Below are 18762 nucleotides of genomic sequence, written 5' to 3' on the forward strand. Positions count from 1 at the left end.
TTTAACAAAGACAAAGTCACTGGGGATCGGTAAAGTCTCCGGATCAGTTCAGAACAACGGAATGAAAAACTTGGAAAATGCTCTGCTGGATGTTTATGCTTGAAGATCGCTGATTTGCTCGTTTAGCTGTCAATCAAAAAAAGATTCCGCCTCAGACTGCTCATCCAATCATCATGCAGAAGCCGAGCGTCCGGGCCAGCCCACTGTCACAAATACCTCCTCGAGACGCTGAACGTCCGATAGGCGGGACAAAGCCCAGCATTTATCCAATGAGCGTCTAGTTTGGATGCAGTGGAACAACCCGCTCTACACTTCCCTAATGAAGTCAGTAGAACTTGAGCGTCCGACTGTGTAAAGCGCTGTGGTGCTGTGTGGAAGAATGAGAAGGAAGTTGCCCCGGTTACCTGTGATAAGTAGCTGATTCTGAACAAAAGAGGAAGGCTTTCTAGCGCGTATTTAGTCAATGAAATATACACACAGCAGAACATATTTAACCCCTTTTTTTTTTCTTGGTGACATTTTAGGGGTCTTAGAGCAATCGCCACTGATTTTAACATATATGTTTATTATTGCATATTTAGTGTAGGTTTTGGTGGTAGTGGTGGTGGTGGTGGAGATCCAACATAAATAAATCCACAAACCATTTTGAAACCCAGCCTAGAGTAAAATGTGAAGGCATTACCCTCATGGTTTTGTAAATTCTTTCACTTGTAATCCTGGACTTGGAGCATGCTGAGAATTTGCTTATCAGCCAATTATATTAATAACCAAGTCTTTGAATCTGTGGTGACCCTGGTGTTACTGTTCAGAAACGGAGGGAGGCAAAGTAAAAGTTTGAGTTAATTAAATGCTCTCTGTGCTGTAGTGAGGAGGAAAGCATGGGAAGAATGAAAGCATGATTAGAGGGAGGGTCTTATGCTCTCCCACTGCCTCAGCTGTCATGTATAGCCCTAAGCTCATTAAGGATGATGGCTTTTGGCCTATCATACAATGTTGCTAGTGCAAGTCAGTGGATGAAAATGTTGCTGCCCATAGTCACGATTGAAACTTTCATATTCAACATGCGCAAAATAGATACGAAAAAAAACAACAACAGAAAATCGTGACTTACATACAAGTACTAATGTACTTGTAGATAAGTTGCTAAGATACCAGCATGTACAGTAATGTGCTTTATATAACTACTTAAATGTCAGACTAATTAACAATGTGGCGGTATCCTGAAAAAAGTGGTTTGAAATGAAAGTAGAGATTGCAAATTAAAAATAGGACACAGAGAGATAGAGTCATGAATGCATAAATTACTTTTCAATCTAAAGATCTCTCTGCATCTGATGATTCCATTCTTATTGGTTCCATGCTGCAGATACACAGTGAGGGGTTAAGTAGTGTACACTAATGGAATGCACTGGAAACCATTTTTTGCTCTCCTGTTCGTGGTTTTTATAGTTTTGATTTTGTATTCTAACACACACAAACATGTACACTTTGACACACTTCCAGGCAAGTACCGTACTTGCTATGCAATGCACTGTTAAACAAGGCACTAATCTTAAGTATTATCAATTTCAGATTCTCAGCTACCCATTAATCAGTGAATTTGTGGGGTGTATTCACAGATAATTCAACTTTGGTTAACTGTTAACAACCCAGGAGTTGGTAGAGACCAAACAGAGCTGTAAGAGAGACAATATTGGATTGACATTCATCAGGTGGCAAAAAATGAATCCAAACATATGACAGTCCTTCTCTGTAATAATGGACTCTGCTGGAAGTGTAAATAATCACCAGTTAGCCAAAAAATTCACCATGTCATCTTAAGAGGTGATACATTTACGCAGTCTTCACAACTTGTTTACGCTTCTCCCAATCTGCCAAATGAATGAGTATGAGTAATTGCAGGTTTTAAAGTGCAAATGTTTGCTGCTGACCAGTTGTACACTGTTTTGAAATGTCAAGTTAACAATGGGGGAAGCTTTAATATCAGTTTTGCTGCTCTATCTCTTATAGTTATTTTATTTAACTCGGCTCTGCCAGAATATAAATTGCTCCACAAAACGATGCGGCATGGTTTGCATTCAGTCATGAGACAGAAGTGGATAGTACAAATATGTTCCCTTTAATCAACTGTGTCATTGTCAATGGTGCTATTTTTGGTATTATTATTTCTATTGTCAATAACAAGGACTTCTGACTGTCATTGTCAATCAGCGCCATCTAATATAGCCCCCAAAAGAACTCAAATAAGCATCTATTTACATATATTGCTTCCCTTCTTTGACATGCAGCACATAAGTACACAGTAAAATATAATGACATGTTTAATAGTACAGTAAATGTCTAAAATATCCTGCAAAATATAACAACTCGTGTCCGCTATGTGTCGAACTAGAGTTATCATGTTATAAATCTGAGAAAGAGAAGAGGCAGGAAGAGTAGCTTCACTAGGAGGGTGACAGAGTGAGAGGGAAAGGCAGGTATATGGAAGAGGAATCTCACTGAAGCACCATGACAAGGGCCAGTACTACAGTTGGTAAAACACAGGAGCATATATTAAAGACATAGAGGGTTAAATCGTTCCGTGCGGAGCTCCTTGGTAGCCGCATACCACATGGTTGCAATGTCCTCGGTTTGATTCCTACCTTTCTTGCATGCCATTCCTCTCTCTCTCTTCCCGTTTCCAGGCTGCATCTATACTGTCATCTGTACAATTAAGGTGGAAAAATGCCCCAGAACTAATGTTTAAAAAAAGTGCGTCTACAGATAATGTCGCAGCAACATCACATGGTGGTTAAGAGAAAATGACACTAAAAAGCAGGCGGGTAATAAACTTCTCATTTTATTAAAAATGTGCTGAATAAAGTAGACCACTGTGCTGCCACTGCTTTAATAAGCTCTCTGTGCATCTTGCCATTTTCGTTCCTTCTTCACACACTGTTAAACCTTACTACCTTGAGCAGGCTAATGTGCATTCTTTACAGATCTACTAGGACATCTTTTACGTTGTCAGATACCAATGCCAAAAGTGTTACATAAAAGCTATTACTGTACTTTTCACAGGGAAAAACACAGTGGCTGAAAAGAAATAGTGGACAAAGCGTCCAGTTTCCTCCTACCTAGTCTATTGCAGCACGATTCCCAGTTAGTGCATATTAGTTTCCACAAAGCCCTGACAACTGGACTACGCACTGCAGGAAATAACATCACTTGTTTACCTTAAAGTGCTCGAGTCCAGACGCTTACGGTTTAATATATTTCAATTTCTGCTCTGGTTTAGAAAAATAACCCAAGTTGATTTGCCTACTCTCCTGCTTATGTTAAGTTATGTTTACTCCAGTGGCACGAAGTCAGTTGTCAAAATGATTATATTTTTTGTGATGATGACATCCTCAGAGATAAACAGCGAGACAGAAAGAGAACAAGATATGCTTACATTAAAAACTGCACTGTCAGTACAGTACACTGTCAGGTAAAATAAATATCACCCAGAGCTCCAAATATTCCCTCAGCTGTGGTGCGCTCACCATCCCCACTCTCAGAGTTAGTTTGTATACAGTACACTTTCAATTTTAAAACCTGAAATCAATTGGATCCTTATCCTCTCCCCACAAAGCCCTCTGTGTTTGCTGACGGTGGGGAGATGGGCTTATCTGTGTGGTCCAGCCTCTACCCCGCACTGAGAGATGTCTGGAGCATGCCTCATCTCCTCCTTTCCTTCCATCTGTGTCCCTCAATCCCTCACACACACACACACACACACACACACACACACACACACACACACACACACACACACACACACACACACACACACACAGTTTTGTGAGTATACAGCCAGCCTCATTAGGCTTTAGGAAAGAGGAAGTGTGGAAAGACAGAGGTGGGGTGAAGGAAGATGCCTTCCAGGTTGATGTAAAGAAGAGGGGAAGGGGGCAGAAATATGACAGGAAACAGTGTTTGACAGGCAAATAGAGCAGGTGATTTAAGGGAGGGAGAGAGAGAGAGACATTGAAAGATGTGAGACAGCATGTAAAGAGGAGCAATTGAGCCAGATTGGATCCAAGACTGATCATGTAAATTACAAACTAAGCACTAAATATTAAATACTAAATATTCTTCTGTTCTGCATTTAATTCTGCATCTTCCCTTTAAATCAACCAATCCTTCATTTTGCTAAGATTTAGTAAGTATAGCAAGCAATGAAATGAGCACACACACACACGCACACACACACACACACACACACACACACACACACACACACACACGCACACCATATTGTAAATCTAGCCTGTAAACGAATCTCTGGCACAGACTGTAGACTAAAAGCCTGATGTAATCTGACACTCCATCTCTATAATTTGTTTTATGATCCCTCCTTAGTGTCAAGGAAGCGACTCATGGTACAGAAGCAGACCTGACTGAACCATGATGGACCACAAAAACAGCCTTGTCCACTTAATTGTCAGAGAGAGGGTCCTTATGTGCTCACCTTACCCATACCAAAGGAAGCCCCTCACTGCTGTAGTACTACATCAAGTATTAAGTATGCTGGTGGACTCAGCAGGTGTCTCTTCCCCTGCAGCCTCTCCATTATCCTTGGTACAGTGTCATGACTCAATAGCCGCATTGGATTTCAGAGCATTCGTTTAGAAAAGGGCTTTATGGACTCTAAGCAAATTATGTTGCTGTATTAGATGACATTTGTCATCAATTAGCAGCTCTCTCTTCTATACTATGAAGTAAGTTAATTATTTCTTATTCCTCTTCTGACATAGTGAATAAATAACACATTTCTTAATCATCCACTGAGGAGAAAAATCTAAATGATCTGGTGCCTGTGGCTTTTTATTAACTTAATTTATTTTTTCAGTTTGAGTCCTAGCCTTAAACCATCGGCTTGTTTAGTTTGTGAAATCTGCCTTTGTTTTGATGTTGCTTTTGCGGCTATTTATTTTAAGATTATTATGTGTTTAAGAGCATGTCTGGGTCTGTAGGTAGTTGATTGGTTCAGATCAAAACAAGGAGCTGCTCTAGTTAATTTTGTCATAACCCAGCTCAATAGACAAGACAAATATGGTGGTTGATTAAAGGGAAGTATTGCAATAAAAAAGTAAACAACTGAATAAATAACTACAATGTAGAGTGTGTCTGTCAGTGACATCAGTAATGCAGATGTAAGTGAATGAGCATAATTATGTCTAAGGTGTTGTAAGATGAAATCAAATAAAAAAACAAACAAAGGCAAAAGGAGCAGACTCTGGATGGGATGAATCCAGGTGAGAGAGTGTGCCAGAGCAGTGCTGGAGCTGGGCTTTAATTCCCTTGCATCTCAACTTGCCATACTGCAAAACATCACAGCCACTCTAGTAATTAAAAAGTTATTATGACCAAGAATCAGAAATACTGTGACCATCTACCCTTGTTTAGTTTCCTCACCTCCGCAAATCACCTGATACACTTTTTAAAAGCCATTTTTAGTTTTGTTGTTTGCTCTCCACTTTTAATAGATACTAGACATCCTCCTTTTTTGTAGAGTGATTAAATGCCGTTCCTTCAACCACTTCTCAGTAAACAGCTTCAAAATTTGCATTTGGATTGCAAGCATTACTATACCAGTCATGGTAGGAATAAAACTAGAAAAATTAGCAAGACATTTTTACTGTGTGCCTGACTTTTAGCCGTTTTGATACTTGGTGCACATCCCGATGCTAAGGGCAAAAGTATTAATAACAGAAGTTGGCTGGTAGTAGTAGTAGGAGTAGTAGTAGTAGTAGTAGTAGAAGTTGAGACTGTAGCAGTTCATAATAGACTGAAATTTCAGAAATCTTTCCAGATTGCAGATTTAATAGTAATTGTGGCACTTATCATCAACAGTACTCTCTTGGCTCAAAATCCAAAGTTGTTTCAAAAAAACGACAAGAGGCTTAACTGAAGATGCTGACATATAATCTTCATAACAGCCTGATACAATCTCTGAACTTGGGTTCCAAGTTATGCACATCAGTCTAGTCTACATATCGTGTATTCTGTGTGCAGCTGTGTGCACCAATTGTGAGCCCTGTACTGTGATGGTACAAAGTGGAACAAAGGCAAGAGAAGTGTCAATTTTGATGGGCTTAAATATTTTTGCACCATCTCTTCTTGGTTTAAAAAAACATCTCAAAATAATATTTTCTGTCACGCAGAAGGGATTATTGTGGGGAGCTATTGGTTAATGCAGTCACATAAAAATGGCTTAAATAGAAGTGAAAATGGAAATGCCAGACTTCAGATCTATAAAGATAAGCTCCACTGATTGTGAAAAAAGACAGTTGTTGCAGAGGTTGGAGTGATAGGCTGTGCAGTTTGGTGACCTTAGTTCTACAAAGACCAAATCAGCAGTGACCCCTGCCAGGCCTGAGAGACAAATCATTCATGCTCATATTCAAGTTCACACCAAGAAGCGCAATCATGTGTGCTGCCTAATCATTGTGTGCCCAGGGTTAGGACACTTCAGAGGTTACTTGACAAGTGGTTGGCTTGTATAATTAAAGTCTGTCTCATCAATACTATTGTTCCACAGAGAAAAGGAGTAATAGACCTTGCAATTAAAAAAAGACATTGCAGGTGGGCCACCAAGCTAGCCATTCCTTTGTTATGAACAGTAAACACATTATACACTTCATGACCTAACTTAAGGCTGAATCAAATTAAAACCTAAAGCCTTAGGCTGGTATATATTTATTAGGAAGCTGTAGAATTCTGTGAAATTACATGAGAAGGATCACAAGAGCATTAGAATATTTGATTATTTAGTCATCAGCGCTTCAGCGTCTGCTAGTGTTCATAATCATTGTTTAAGCTTCCAATGAGGAGACTTGTTGATATAAATTAAAACTTTTGAAATATAATTAGTACCTGTCTGTCTTTTAAACCCTTGTTTGGTGGTCTAGTTAACCTGAGTCTTGGGCTTCCTGTATTGCAGTATGTGTTTAGATAACCTTCTTGTGGACCCAGTGCCTGTCTCCTCTGCTCAATGTTGACCAAGCTCTAAATCTTTATTGGTAGCTCAGTGTTATTTTGAGACTAAGTGAGCTTAAAGCATTGGCATTTTCACTCCTGATTGCTACAATGACTCAGTCAACTCAGGTGGCATGTAAAGAAGTTTATTTGGTCTGTTTGGTCTGAAGTAGAATGTATATACTACACATAGACTTGACCTAGACCATGCCTAATTGTGTCTATCATGCAAGATAGTAGCAATACCTCAATCAAATGCCATTTTGTATAGATATATGTTTCTAGCAATTATTTGCAACCTTTAATGATCGCTCACAAGAAATAGCAGAGAATTGTATGTCAATATGTCACCTACAAACTATAGGTAGGACATTATTATGAAAATGCTATTGTCGATCATTGTTATTTGTCTAACAGCATTTTTAAATCTCATGACATTCAGTACAGTAATATTGTGTTGTTTGAAATAGACTTCAGCAGCTTCCTTTAATCGAACATATGATGCACTGCTGTGAGAATAAGCTTATTTATAGCTGTTGAGAGTATGCCCGTAACAATTAACACAACATCGCCTGATTGCAAGTATTTGAACTGCGAGCAATAATTTTGCGTAATGGTAAGATGCCACGATGGCAACAAACAGAAAGTGAGTTAGGTATAAGGCATATTCATCCACTGGGTGAATAAAGTGTCTGTCTGAGCACAAAGTCCCAATGCCAGGGTAAATCTTGCAGTGGGATCCAGGCGTGATGCCAAATCTGGCCAGGGACGTAAAGAGGTGAGCCTTTCCCTTCTTTATATCACCCTTATTCTGGTGCCCGTGCTCGGACCACACCTATTTCTGAATTATGCCTTCATTTTGATCCCAACTACAGTCCTACAACTGTACACACCTTTAACATTTCATGTTCATGAGTTCATGATTTCACTGTATCTGGCACAGTTGCGATGCTGTCATGGTGACAACATCTGGCCACAGACAGACTGACTGTCTCACTGGAAACTATACCGGCCTTGCAGCTGCTAAACATGAAAGAAGAGGGCTTGGCTATCATGCCATCTTACTGTTGCTAATATTGTAGTAATGGCTAAATGTGTCCTACAAGGTCACTACATAAGGAAACAGGTATAAACAGGAAGACGTTTAATTAAATCAACAGCCTTATTGATAATGTGTGAAAGACAAGCCTATGTAAAGCCTTGTATGAAGTCTGGAATGGGTACTTGTTCACTCATGTTGAATGACAGTTTGTTTTTTGTTTTTTGACAGTGAAGCAATTTTCACGTATGAACCCCAGATAATGTCAGGAGTATCTGGTCGAGGGCGCTGGGGGGGTAACATGACCTAAGTGCCTTCAAATTCAGTTCATAATTCGGTCATAAAAAGCACCTGTTAGCGGCAGCATGGTAGAGACGTCATCAAGATGCCCAATTCAGCTCCAAGAATACAGTAATTGAGTTAAAGTGCTTTTTTGTCTGCATTGTTTTAACATAAGTTGACACATCCCAGTGGCCCATGTCCACACATAGGGGAAACACTATAAATAAAAACCAAACGCCTACAGTTATTATAGATCTACTGTACAGTTGTTTTAGAGTACACATTTTTTTTCACTAGCAACAAATTGCATATACTGCATCATTAGTACAAAACACTATAGATGGTTAAACGTTATTTTAACAACATATTAAATAGTTATTTTCCAGCTATGCTATCCAATTTACAAGTCACTTTCTTAAAAGGACCATCAGTCAATGTTTTTTCCTGCATAGATGATTGCTGGAAATTACCAAAGTGGCCCAATTGTAAAAACAATATTTACGGCAAAATGTGCTTTCTGATGACAGGTTTTCTCATGTTCTGCTTTGGTTGCGAGGAAACAGATCGTGACTGCTATCCAATACGGAAGTGCCAAAAACTGCATTTCACCGATGGCCACTAGGGACAGGTTTCAATTTCACAGTGCCATTTTGGTAAGAGGAAATGAGGCGAAGTCTGACTCGTCCCGTAGGCGAGTACGAATGGATCAAGTTGAGAGAACAGATGGGTATTCTATGTCCATTTTTAATACAGTCTTTCTATGATACCAAAGCACTACGTGTCATGTACGTGTACCAGCAGCCGGTCAGAGGGTGCACCTGCAACACCCAACAGCCTCAAAACATAATTAATTATTATTAAAAATGAGAAAATTAATTTGTTTTTACTTCAATATTCAATACAATTTGACATAGATAATCATGACTGGGCAAATTATATGTTCTACTTTTATCTGCAGTAAAGCGGCAGCAGGTCTGCAACTGCAGATGACATATTAGTCATTTAAAGACAATTTTAATTAAAACATGAATAAGGCATTGTCTTAAAGGTAACAGATAATCCTTTCTTATTTGCTACTATTTACATTCACTGCCATAGTTAGCCATTAAAAGAGTAGCTGTGTAGAACTGTATGCTAGTCACCCAGGCTTAAACAGTGGAGCTACTGTTTATCAGTTACTCTCCCTCTCTCTTGCTTTCCTTTCCTCCTTCCTTCTCACCACCCCCCATACCCTAACCCCGCTTTTCAATTGGCCCTGCAAATAACCCAAGAAAGGTTAACTGGCACCTGGCTGCAGCCTGTGAGAACACTGGCCTCTTTTTATTCATGCACTACAGCAGATGAGCTGCTTAAGCCCTGCAGCAGAAGGCATATTTAAGAAGTGTGTGTATGTGTTTGTAAGTATGTGAAGCTTGGTTAAAAAGGGAAGCACTTTACATGTTGCAATTGAGGTGTGAGGTTTGCAATGTTAGAGCTGATTGTCCCATTTTGCTTCTTGCAATCAAGGGAGCTTGGGCAAGCTGGAGACATTGGATCAAGTGTTTAGTGTACTTTATTATGTTTAATGTCACAAATATATGTTCCTTCCACCCTTTCTCTTTTGTAATTTAGTCTCTAGCTCAGTGGCTCCCAACCGGTATGCCCCGGATGACTGTCCAGGTGTGTTTTAATGTTCCAAAGTTTCTTACTTAACACTATGCTGCAAGCAATAGCGCTCTGTTCTCCAAGGTGATAGACCCCAGCTTTAAAACGATTTCTTCTGGCTTTATTTTGAGTAAATATTTATTTTAAGACATCACACTGTGGTCCAAATGTAAGATAACATTAATACTAAATAATAAAATTACATTTATTCTTATTTTCATACAGTTTTATGCCTATTATTTTCAGCCAAAACAAAAGATCTACCTAGTAGGCTTATTCATAATATTTAATTCATTAATATCCTACTTTTTAAAGAAATGTTGTTAAGGTTTTGTTTTTGTTAATATATGATGGATATATACAGTTTATGATCGGTCACATTTGTTGTTCTGAGGATTTGAAATCTGATATTTCAAATTGATCTGAAATCGATATGAAATTCTACGAAATTGTTAACTGTTTTCAATACACATTTTCAAACCAGTTGGGTGTAGCCTATTCATTGTTTTTAGTTTAAGCTCTGTAGGGGTTTTTAAATCTACGAAGAGTTGAAGTGCCTTGGGGTGGAGAAATAGCTTGATGGCAAATACCTCCCCGGTCCAGCCTGATTTTCATATTCATTATTTATAATTTGATACCACTGATATAAGCTACATAAATAAACCTCACTTTAGCAAGCAGCGTTGGTGGTGATCAGACTTGGGTCATGCCTTTTCTTTGCCCACAGGACTGTCAACACTGATATTTTATTTCCGTCTGTATTTTCTTTTCTTGTGCATCTGTCTCTTTTACTCTCTTTCTCCTTCTCTCTGTTCCGCTGTCCTCTGCAGGTGTGTCATAAGTGTATTTCTTTCTCCACAGGTGTCATTCTTCCTGTTCATTGTGTTTGTGGTTTACACCATGCTGCCGTTCTCCATGCGGGACGCCATCATCGCCAGCGTTCTGACCTCCGCCTCTCACACCATTGTGTTGAGTGTCTGCCTGTCCACCACAGCTGATCACATGGAACCAGTAGTGTGGCAGGTAAGGTGATCAAACATAATTGTGGGTTAGTAGTAGGATTGAAATTAAATAGAACAAAGGGCTATTAAACTAGCTATCTTTTGTTCATTAATCATTATTAATTAGTGATTTGATGAGTGTAAGATTGGCAGTCAAAACAGAAATTTTCTCTTTCTTGTCGAGAGTTAGATGAGAATATTAATACCACTCTTATGTTTGTATGGCAAGGCTTCCTTTTGGATATTTTCAACCTAGGTTTTGATTTATTTTCAGTTGTTGCTATACACTATAATGTCACAATCACTCCCTGTAAAGGTTTACGCAACTCCAATTCCCAGTGAGCACTGCTTTACATTATACACAAAAAGGAGATACCTTGAAGGTACTTGAAGCAAACAAAGCCCCTTTCACACAGAGATTCCACATCAGAGCTGCAATTAAGGTACGCCTCAATGCAGGCTTTGTCTATTCACCCAGAAATAAGCAAAGGTGGTGTAATACAACTCCAGTTTGTGATTTCACACATCAGCTGGCATTCCGGAAGCAAAAGAGGCACTGGCATCTAGTGTGTGTGAGTCAATCTGCACTGTTATTCAACCACTCGAACCCAACCCACAAACTGCCGACTTTATGCATTATAGTAGCACAGTTGTCAGTAGAGAGTGTGTTTGTATAAGAGAGGGGGAGACAGTGGACTATTGCTTGCAGTGTCTCTGTAAATTAATAATAACATGTGCTACTCCTAGCACTGCTTTGTCTTTTTTTGACCCTCCTGTGGGTTGACTCGCTTCCATAATGAGTGTTGCCACTGCTGGCTCAGGAGTCCAACAGATCTAGGCTTTGTTAAAGGGGCTATACATGAAGCTGCTTATACTCTGCAAACAGGCAGACCTGCTGCCGACAAAAGAGATGCGGATGGTGTTTCTGTCCGAGCATTTATGAAACATTATAAACCTGTGAAACCTATTAAATCAGAATCAGAATCAGAAAGAATCATTAATGAGGTCAGCTGCAAATGGAAAAAAAACTTTTTTCGTGGCCAGAGGTTTTGACCCCAGGAGGGGTGTGTTTCTGTCCTCGCTTCAGTGTCCTGGAGTAATGCAGGTCCTGGAGGGACAGCAGGTTGCAGCCGATCGCAAAAGTAGATGATACGTTGCCGTCTGCTTTTGTCTTCGATAGTAGCAGCAGCGTACCAGATGTTGATGGAGCAGATGAGGGTGGAGTCAATGCTGGAGGTGTGGAAGTGCACCATTATGTTGTGCTCCCACTTGAGGTGGGACGGCTGGCTGATGATTGTTCCCGGGAAGCGGAAGGACTCCACATTGTTGACTGGGGAATCACACAGGGTGATGGGAGTGGGTGGGGCTGTGTTCCTTCTGAAAACCAAAACCACCTGTAGGCAGTCTCAACAGAGATCATATACTGTAACAACAACAATATACTATAACAACAACACAAGCTTTTTTAAACCTAAAGCTCCAGGACAGTATATCCTGCCTTATCCATGCTCAGTGGGAAGTGTAACCACTATGTTTTGTTTTGGTTTGGTTTATTATCCAGATTAAAATTGAATAGAAATGTTTTTCATTTCCAGACATTTAATGTTTCCCCATTTCTGCTAATTTCTGGTCAGTTTAATCATACAGTCGGTATTATTAGCAAACAAACAAATGTGACCTTTAAGCTAAACCTGATTTAGCATAGCAGGTGAGGGACATAAATCCTAATGTGTTTTTTATACATTATTAAAAGGTCACCCTTTTTCCAACGGTATTTCTGTTTCAAGCACAAAATGTTCAGGCAGTTGACATATGCTGGGGTAGACATTTAACAGGAAGCTAATGTAACCAATGTAGCTAAGGCAGACTTTAATTAATTTGAGCTCATTCAAAGCTGATTCCAAAAGTCAATTATTGCCAATACACCTACGGCTAATTCCAACTAATGCATAAAGGAAACAACATTAGTTTAACAAGCATGCCATTGAAGCCCCACCTTACTGATAATAATAGATTTTAAAGTTCAGGATGCAATTGAACATTTCAGAGCCACAAAGGGCATTTCTAGCACACGAAAAAGCCTAGTCATTATCATTATACCATGTTCTCACCTCAGCAACTACCTACATGTAAATTGTTATTCTCTATACCTTTTATGTGTGTATTGGTCTTAATCAGCTATGTTGCTCAATCCCAGTCTGACTAGATTGATTCTATAAAATAAAGAATTTATCATAAATTATTATTAATCATAATGGTAAAATTTTCTATCATACAATTGCACGGCTATTCTATGATTCTTTGCAGGTGTCACTTAAAGTTTCCTCAGTGCAGCTTTTTGGAGAAAAAAAAACTGTTGTTGAGAGAGCTTTTAAAGCCCCTCAAAGCATGAGGCCAACAATCAGTCTCTCTTAAAGAATTAATCAAAAGGACCAACTATAGTCTGTATTCAAAGGACATACTGTCCTTCAGATAACAGGAAAGCGTCTCCCCTGCTTCATAGATTACATAATAAAGCATAATAGTACTCCATGTACTTCTTTCATAATGTAACTGTACTGGCATCTGGGCAGCCTTGGGCTGTATACTGCATGGTCACTATCTGCCAGCTCCTCTAGTGCATCAGGTCCGTTTGCATGTCAGCATTATTACAGTGGAAAGTGTGTCAGGGAGGAGTGTACTTACAAAATACAAGGATACAGGTTTTGGAATTTCTTCTGAGTAAGTAAGTAAAAGTTAACCAGTCGGTTTTTTTCCCTCATTCTTTTTTACGGTCTTGAATGGTAAATGGTAAAATGTGTGTTAAAAAGTTTTTTACTTTACTCTTGTATTTGTTTTTTTGTAGTTTCATTGTTGAGACATGTTATACTTAAATTATATTTGCTTGTACTATACAGTATATGTTAAATGGTGGTAGTCTTAAAAAAATAAGAAAATACACTCATAGTCCAGTACTGGTGTTGCTAACAACTGAATAACACTAAATACTAGGAAGGTAATAAGGGGTATGATGCCTTTGACTCAACCTGCCAAATATATTGTTAGTGGCTATATTATTTTACCTGACATGACTGTGACAGACATATAAGGACTGTCTGTGTGTGTCACGTGTGTGATTGTGTCAAGTGCTTTGTTGGAAGGAGACAGATTGCTGCTCAATCTGCAGTCAAGATAGCTTGGTTGGCTAGATGTAACATTGCCAAGGAACAAAATGCCCAGTAGTAAATACAGACCATATTGTGTGTGTGTGTGTGTGTGTGTGTGTGTGTGTGTGTGTGTGTGTGTGTGTGTGTGTGTGTGTGTGTGTGTGTGTGTGTGTATGCGCAGTCACCAGACTTTTACAGGTGTATAGTTGAGATCAAAATGAAGGCAAAGTTCAAAGATGGGTGTAAAAGTGGGGTGTTTGTTTGTATCTTAGGGCGTACTCACACTGTCCTTCCGTACCGCGACCCGGGCTTTAGGGTACTTGTCCCCCCTCCCTCTCCCCACCGTGCCCCAGCCCCGTTTGTACTCACACTGCCAGGGCCGGCCAATGCTTCTTGCTGTCCATACGACATCACGCCGTAACACGTCACATGCGTTGATCGCGTGTGTGTGGCTTTGTTTACAAATCTTTCCATAGACCTCGGAGTTTTTGAATATTTTCATCCGACCAAATCTGCAGTAAACACTCCACCTCCGCATCACAACAACCTGAACCTTTCACCGCCATTGTTGTTGTTGTTAAATGTCCTTGCATGGTCCGTCCTTCTATTTACATGTCCGAACAGGCGGACATAACGCTACTGCTGTAGGGCTCGTGCTCGTGCTCGTGCTCATGCTCGTACACGTGCGCACGCTCGTGCTCGTACATGTGCAAACGGCTCCGCTAAGGCCCACCTCTTTCAAGCGGTGGGCTTTAGCCGTGGACGGCCCGCTGGCCGCAGTTATGCGCGGAACAGGTGCACTCACACTGCTTAAAGGTACTAGGCTTTAGCTGAAAAACCGGTTTTGGCCCCGGCCAGAAGGACAGTGTGAGTACGCCCTTAGGCTCAGGGCCAAATCTGTATTTGTTGTCGATTTAGGGGAAGAATTAAGCTATATTATGGTAAAAACACGTTATACATTTGCACAGATAGATAGAATAGCAATAGTGTCTTCACATGTTCACATTTGTTAAAATTACTTCTTACCATTTCCAAATCCAGGTTATAAATGGTATTTTTTTGATCTTGTATATTTTGTGTCAATAGTTTAACCTGGTACAGAGTTTCAAAAACAGCCCCTTTCGTAGGAAGAGGAAGACTGTCCCATATATGTCCTGAAAATGGGGAACATAGTTGTAATTTCTGCTCTTAGTGGTTATACCAGATGGCTGCAGCCTTCACATATACAGTGCATCCGGAAGGTATTCACAGCGTTTCACTTTTTCCACATTTTATTACGTTACAGCCTTATTTCAAATTGTATTAAATTAATCTCTGTCCTCAAAATTCTACACATAATGCCCCAATATGACCATGTGAAAAAAGTTTTCTTGAGAGTTTTGAAAATGTATTAAAATTAAAAAACAAAGAAATCATATTTACATAAGTATTCACAGCCTTTGCTTGATACTTGTAGAACCACCTTTGGCAGCCTCTACAGCCTCAAGTCTTTTTGAATATGATGCCACAAGCTTGGCACACCTCTCTTTAGGCAGTTTTGCCCATTCTTCTTTGTAGTACCTCTCAAGCTCTATCAGGTTGGATGGGAGACGTCTGTGCACAGCCATTTTCAGATCTCTCTAGAGATGTTCAATCGGATTCAAGTCTGAGCTCTGGCAGGGCCACTCCAGGACATTCACAGAGTGGTCCTGAAGCCACTCCTTTGAGATCTTGGCTGTGTGCTTGGGGTCGTTGTCCTGCTGAAAATGAACTGTCGCCCTAGTCTGAGGTCAAGAGCACTCTGGAGCAGGTTTTCATCCAGGATGTCTCTGTACATTGCTGCATTCATCTTTCCCTCTATCCTTACTAGTCTGCCAGTTCCTGCTGCTGAAAAACATCCCCATAGCATGATGCTGCCACCACCATGCTTGACTGTAGGGATGGCATTGGCCTCGTGATGAGCAGTGCCTGGTTTCCTCCAAACATGACGCCTGGCATTCACGCCAAAGAGTTCAATCTTTGTCTCATCAGACCAGATAATTTTGTTTCTCATGGTCTGAGAGTCCTTCAGGTGCCTTTTGGCAAATTCCAGACGGGCTGCCTTGTGCCTTTTACTATGGAGTGGCTTTCGCCTGGCCACTCTGCCACACAAGCCTGATTGGTGGATTGCTGCAGAGATGGTTGTCCTTCTGCAAGGTTCTCCTCTCTCCACAGAGGAACGCTGGAGCTCTGACAGAGTGACCATAGGGTTCTTGGTCACTTCCCTGACCAACACCCTTCTCCACCGATTGCTCAATTTAGACGGCCGGCCAGCTCTAGGAAGAGTCCTGGTGGTTCCAAACTTCCTCCATTTACGAATGATGGAGGCCACTGTGCTCATTGGGACATTCAAAGCAGCAGATATTTTTCTGTATCCTTCCCCAGATTTGTACCTCGAGACAAGTTTGTCTCTGAGGTCTACAGACAATTCCTTTGACTTCATGCTTGGTGTTTGCGCTCTGACATGCAGTCAACTGTGGGACCTTATATAGACAGGTGTGTGCCTTTCCAAATCATGTCCAATCAACTGGATTTACCACAGGTTGACTCCACTTAAGCTGTAGAAACATCTCAAGGACGATCAGTGGAAACAGGATGCACCTGAGCTCACTTTTGAGCTTCATGGTAAAGGCTGTGAATACTTACGTAAATGTGATTTCTTTGTTTTTTAATTTTAATACATTTTATGTGTGTGTGTGTGTGTGTGTGTGTGTGTGTGTATGTGTGTGTTTGTGTGTGTGTGTGTTTTGTGGCAATAATATATACAGTAATACCATATACATATGGTAGACATCAATATGATGGAGTACCTTAAATTATTTAACTTGCTGGATGAGCCATTTTTATTTTATTATTTATTTATATACATACACTGGAGATCAAAATTGGAGAAGAAATAATTAATACAATTATTTTTACTGTTCAAAATTTGATAGAATATCCGTTGCGGCTATACCACTGCTGTACTTCTGACACAATGGTTACTGTTCTCTAATTTTGCACACTTTTTTTCACAAAATAAGGTTTTTTGTTGAAGTGCCTTAGTTATTTAAAAAAAAAAAACATGCTAGTACAGCAGTGGTGTAGCTACAGCGGATATTCTATCGAATTCTAAATCAAGTAATTATATATTTGCAATATCATTTTTTTCCCCAGTGTATGATTTTATCTATGTTACCAACTCCTTTTGTACAGTATGTGTGTTTCTGTCTGTGTGCAAACATTTTCCTCTGTGTTTCTCTCTTCTCTCTAAGGCTTATACATCAAAGGGTAACTGGACAGCAACTATGAAAACCTCTCCAGCTTTCAATGTAGCACTGCAACTTGCTGTTCAATCAGATGGCAAATTGGCTCACATGCTTCTTGACATTTTTTGTGTGCTGTCTGACTGAATAATTACCTCTGGTAGGACACTGAACGGGAGATTTGTTCTGATGCTGTAATTTGTTCAGAGAGTTAATTTCTTTAGGCAGTAGTAATAAATGACTTTGCAAAGGATGTGCAATTGCTGTCCTCATTTATTTTTTTGTAGATATTCTTATGAAAAGTAATTCACATATTCATAACTGTAGAAATTACACCCGGAGCAACGAGGAAAATCAGGGAATCAGCTTTTGTTGCCTCCAGTTCCCAGTTTGCCGTTTCACAGTGTCTTTTTACAGCCAGAGAATATTATATATTATTATAAGGTCCCCTCTTTGATGGGGTGTTGGGAAAGAAATCTAAATAATTGAGTCCTTAAAATGTCAAAAATAAAGAAAAATGTCCATCCCATGTTACTAGAGACCAAGCTGCAGTCAGATTACTTATTTTATCTGAGAAACAACTTGGACAACCTCAGGTTAATCCTTACATTTGTGTTGCAGACCTGTTATTTTGACTGCACTCTCACTTGTGAATAAAATGTCTCTCTGAATGCATTTTGGCTGCTTCCAGAGTTGGGGATGTTAAGGTCATTGGTTCAGAAAATGTAATCTCTTAGATTAATGAGAAACTGTGGTCTATCCCTAAAACAGCAGCTGTTGATTAGAGCCACTTACATCTTGAAGTTTGAGACAAAAATGCAGTTGGTTTTGTCTTAATATGTTTACTTATCCTATGAACTGCTGTTGATGCACATGTGCTGCATTTAGCTATTTCAGTTATGATGACCTGCATGGCATTATACAGTTTAAGACTATATTTGTACCAGGCAGATTTAGATTATCTCAAAAACATACCATTGGCAACAGGATTTGGGGAAATACACTTATTTGCTTTCCTGCTGAGAGATAAGAAAATGCACCACATGTCTGTACAGTGTCTCTTGTGGTTGCCTGGCAACCTCATGGTGACGACAAGATACCAGGAGGTGACTGTGCTTGACCAAGAAACACACAATTCCCCGAAAAAACCATAACATATAATTTGTACACTTTGGATGTTGGGCAGATGAGCTGTTTCCCCGTGTTTCCAGTCTTCATGTTGAGCTCAGCTTATTAACTGCTGGCTACATATTTACATAGATCTGTGAGTGATTGATATTCTCATTTATTCTCAGCAAGAAAGTGAATCAGCGTATTTCCCAAAATGTCAAACTATTACCTGGGAAGCACACACACACACACATGCATGCACACAGACACATATA

At 39.8% G+C, this 18762-nt stretch overlaps 1 protein-coding gene across 2 annotated transcripts in view; it reads left to right on the plus strand.

The window, feature by feature from the left end:
• The window catches only part of adcy2a (adenylate cyclase 2a), a gene marked incomplete at both ends in the record, with an annotated part of 70698 nt that overhangs the window by 14278 nt on the left and 37658 nt on the right, over positions 1-18762 (plus strand). For both annotated transcript variants that reach the window (XM_083919220.1, XM_083919219.1), the window contains one exon: positions 10829-10990. In XM_083919220.1, coding sequence (XP_083775346.1) covers positions 10829-10990 — 162 coding nt within the window. The remainder of the gene's footprint in view (positions 1-10828; positions 10991-18762) is intronic.

This window comes from Echiichthys vipera, assembly GCF_963691815.1.
Source record: "Echiichthys vipera genome assembly, chromosome: 8".
Classification (NCBI taxonomy): Eukaryota; Metazoa; Chordata; class Actinopteri; order Perciformes; family Trachinidae; genus Echiichthys; species Echiichthys vipera.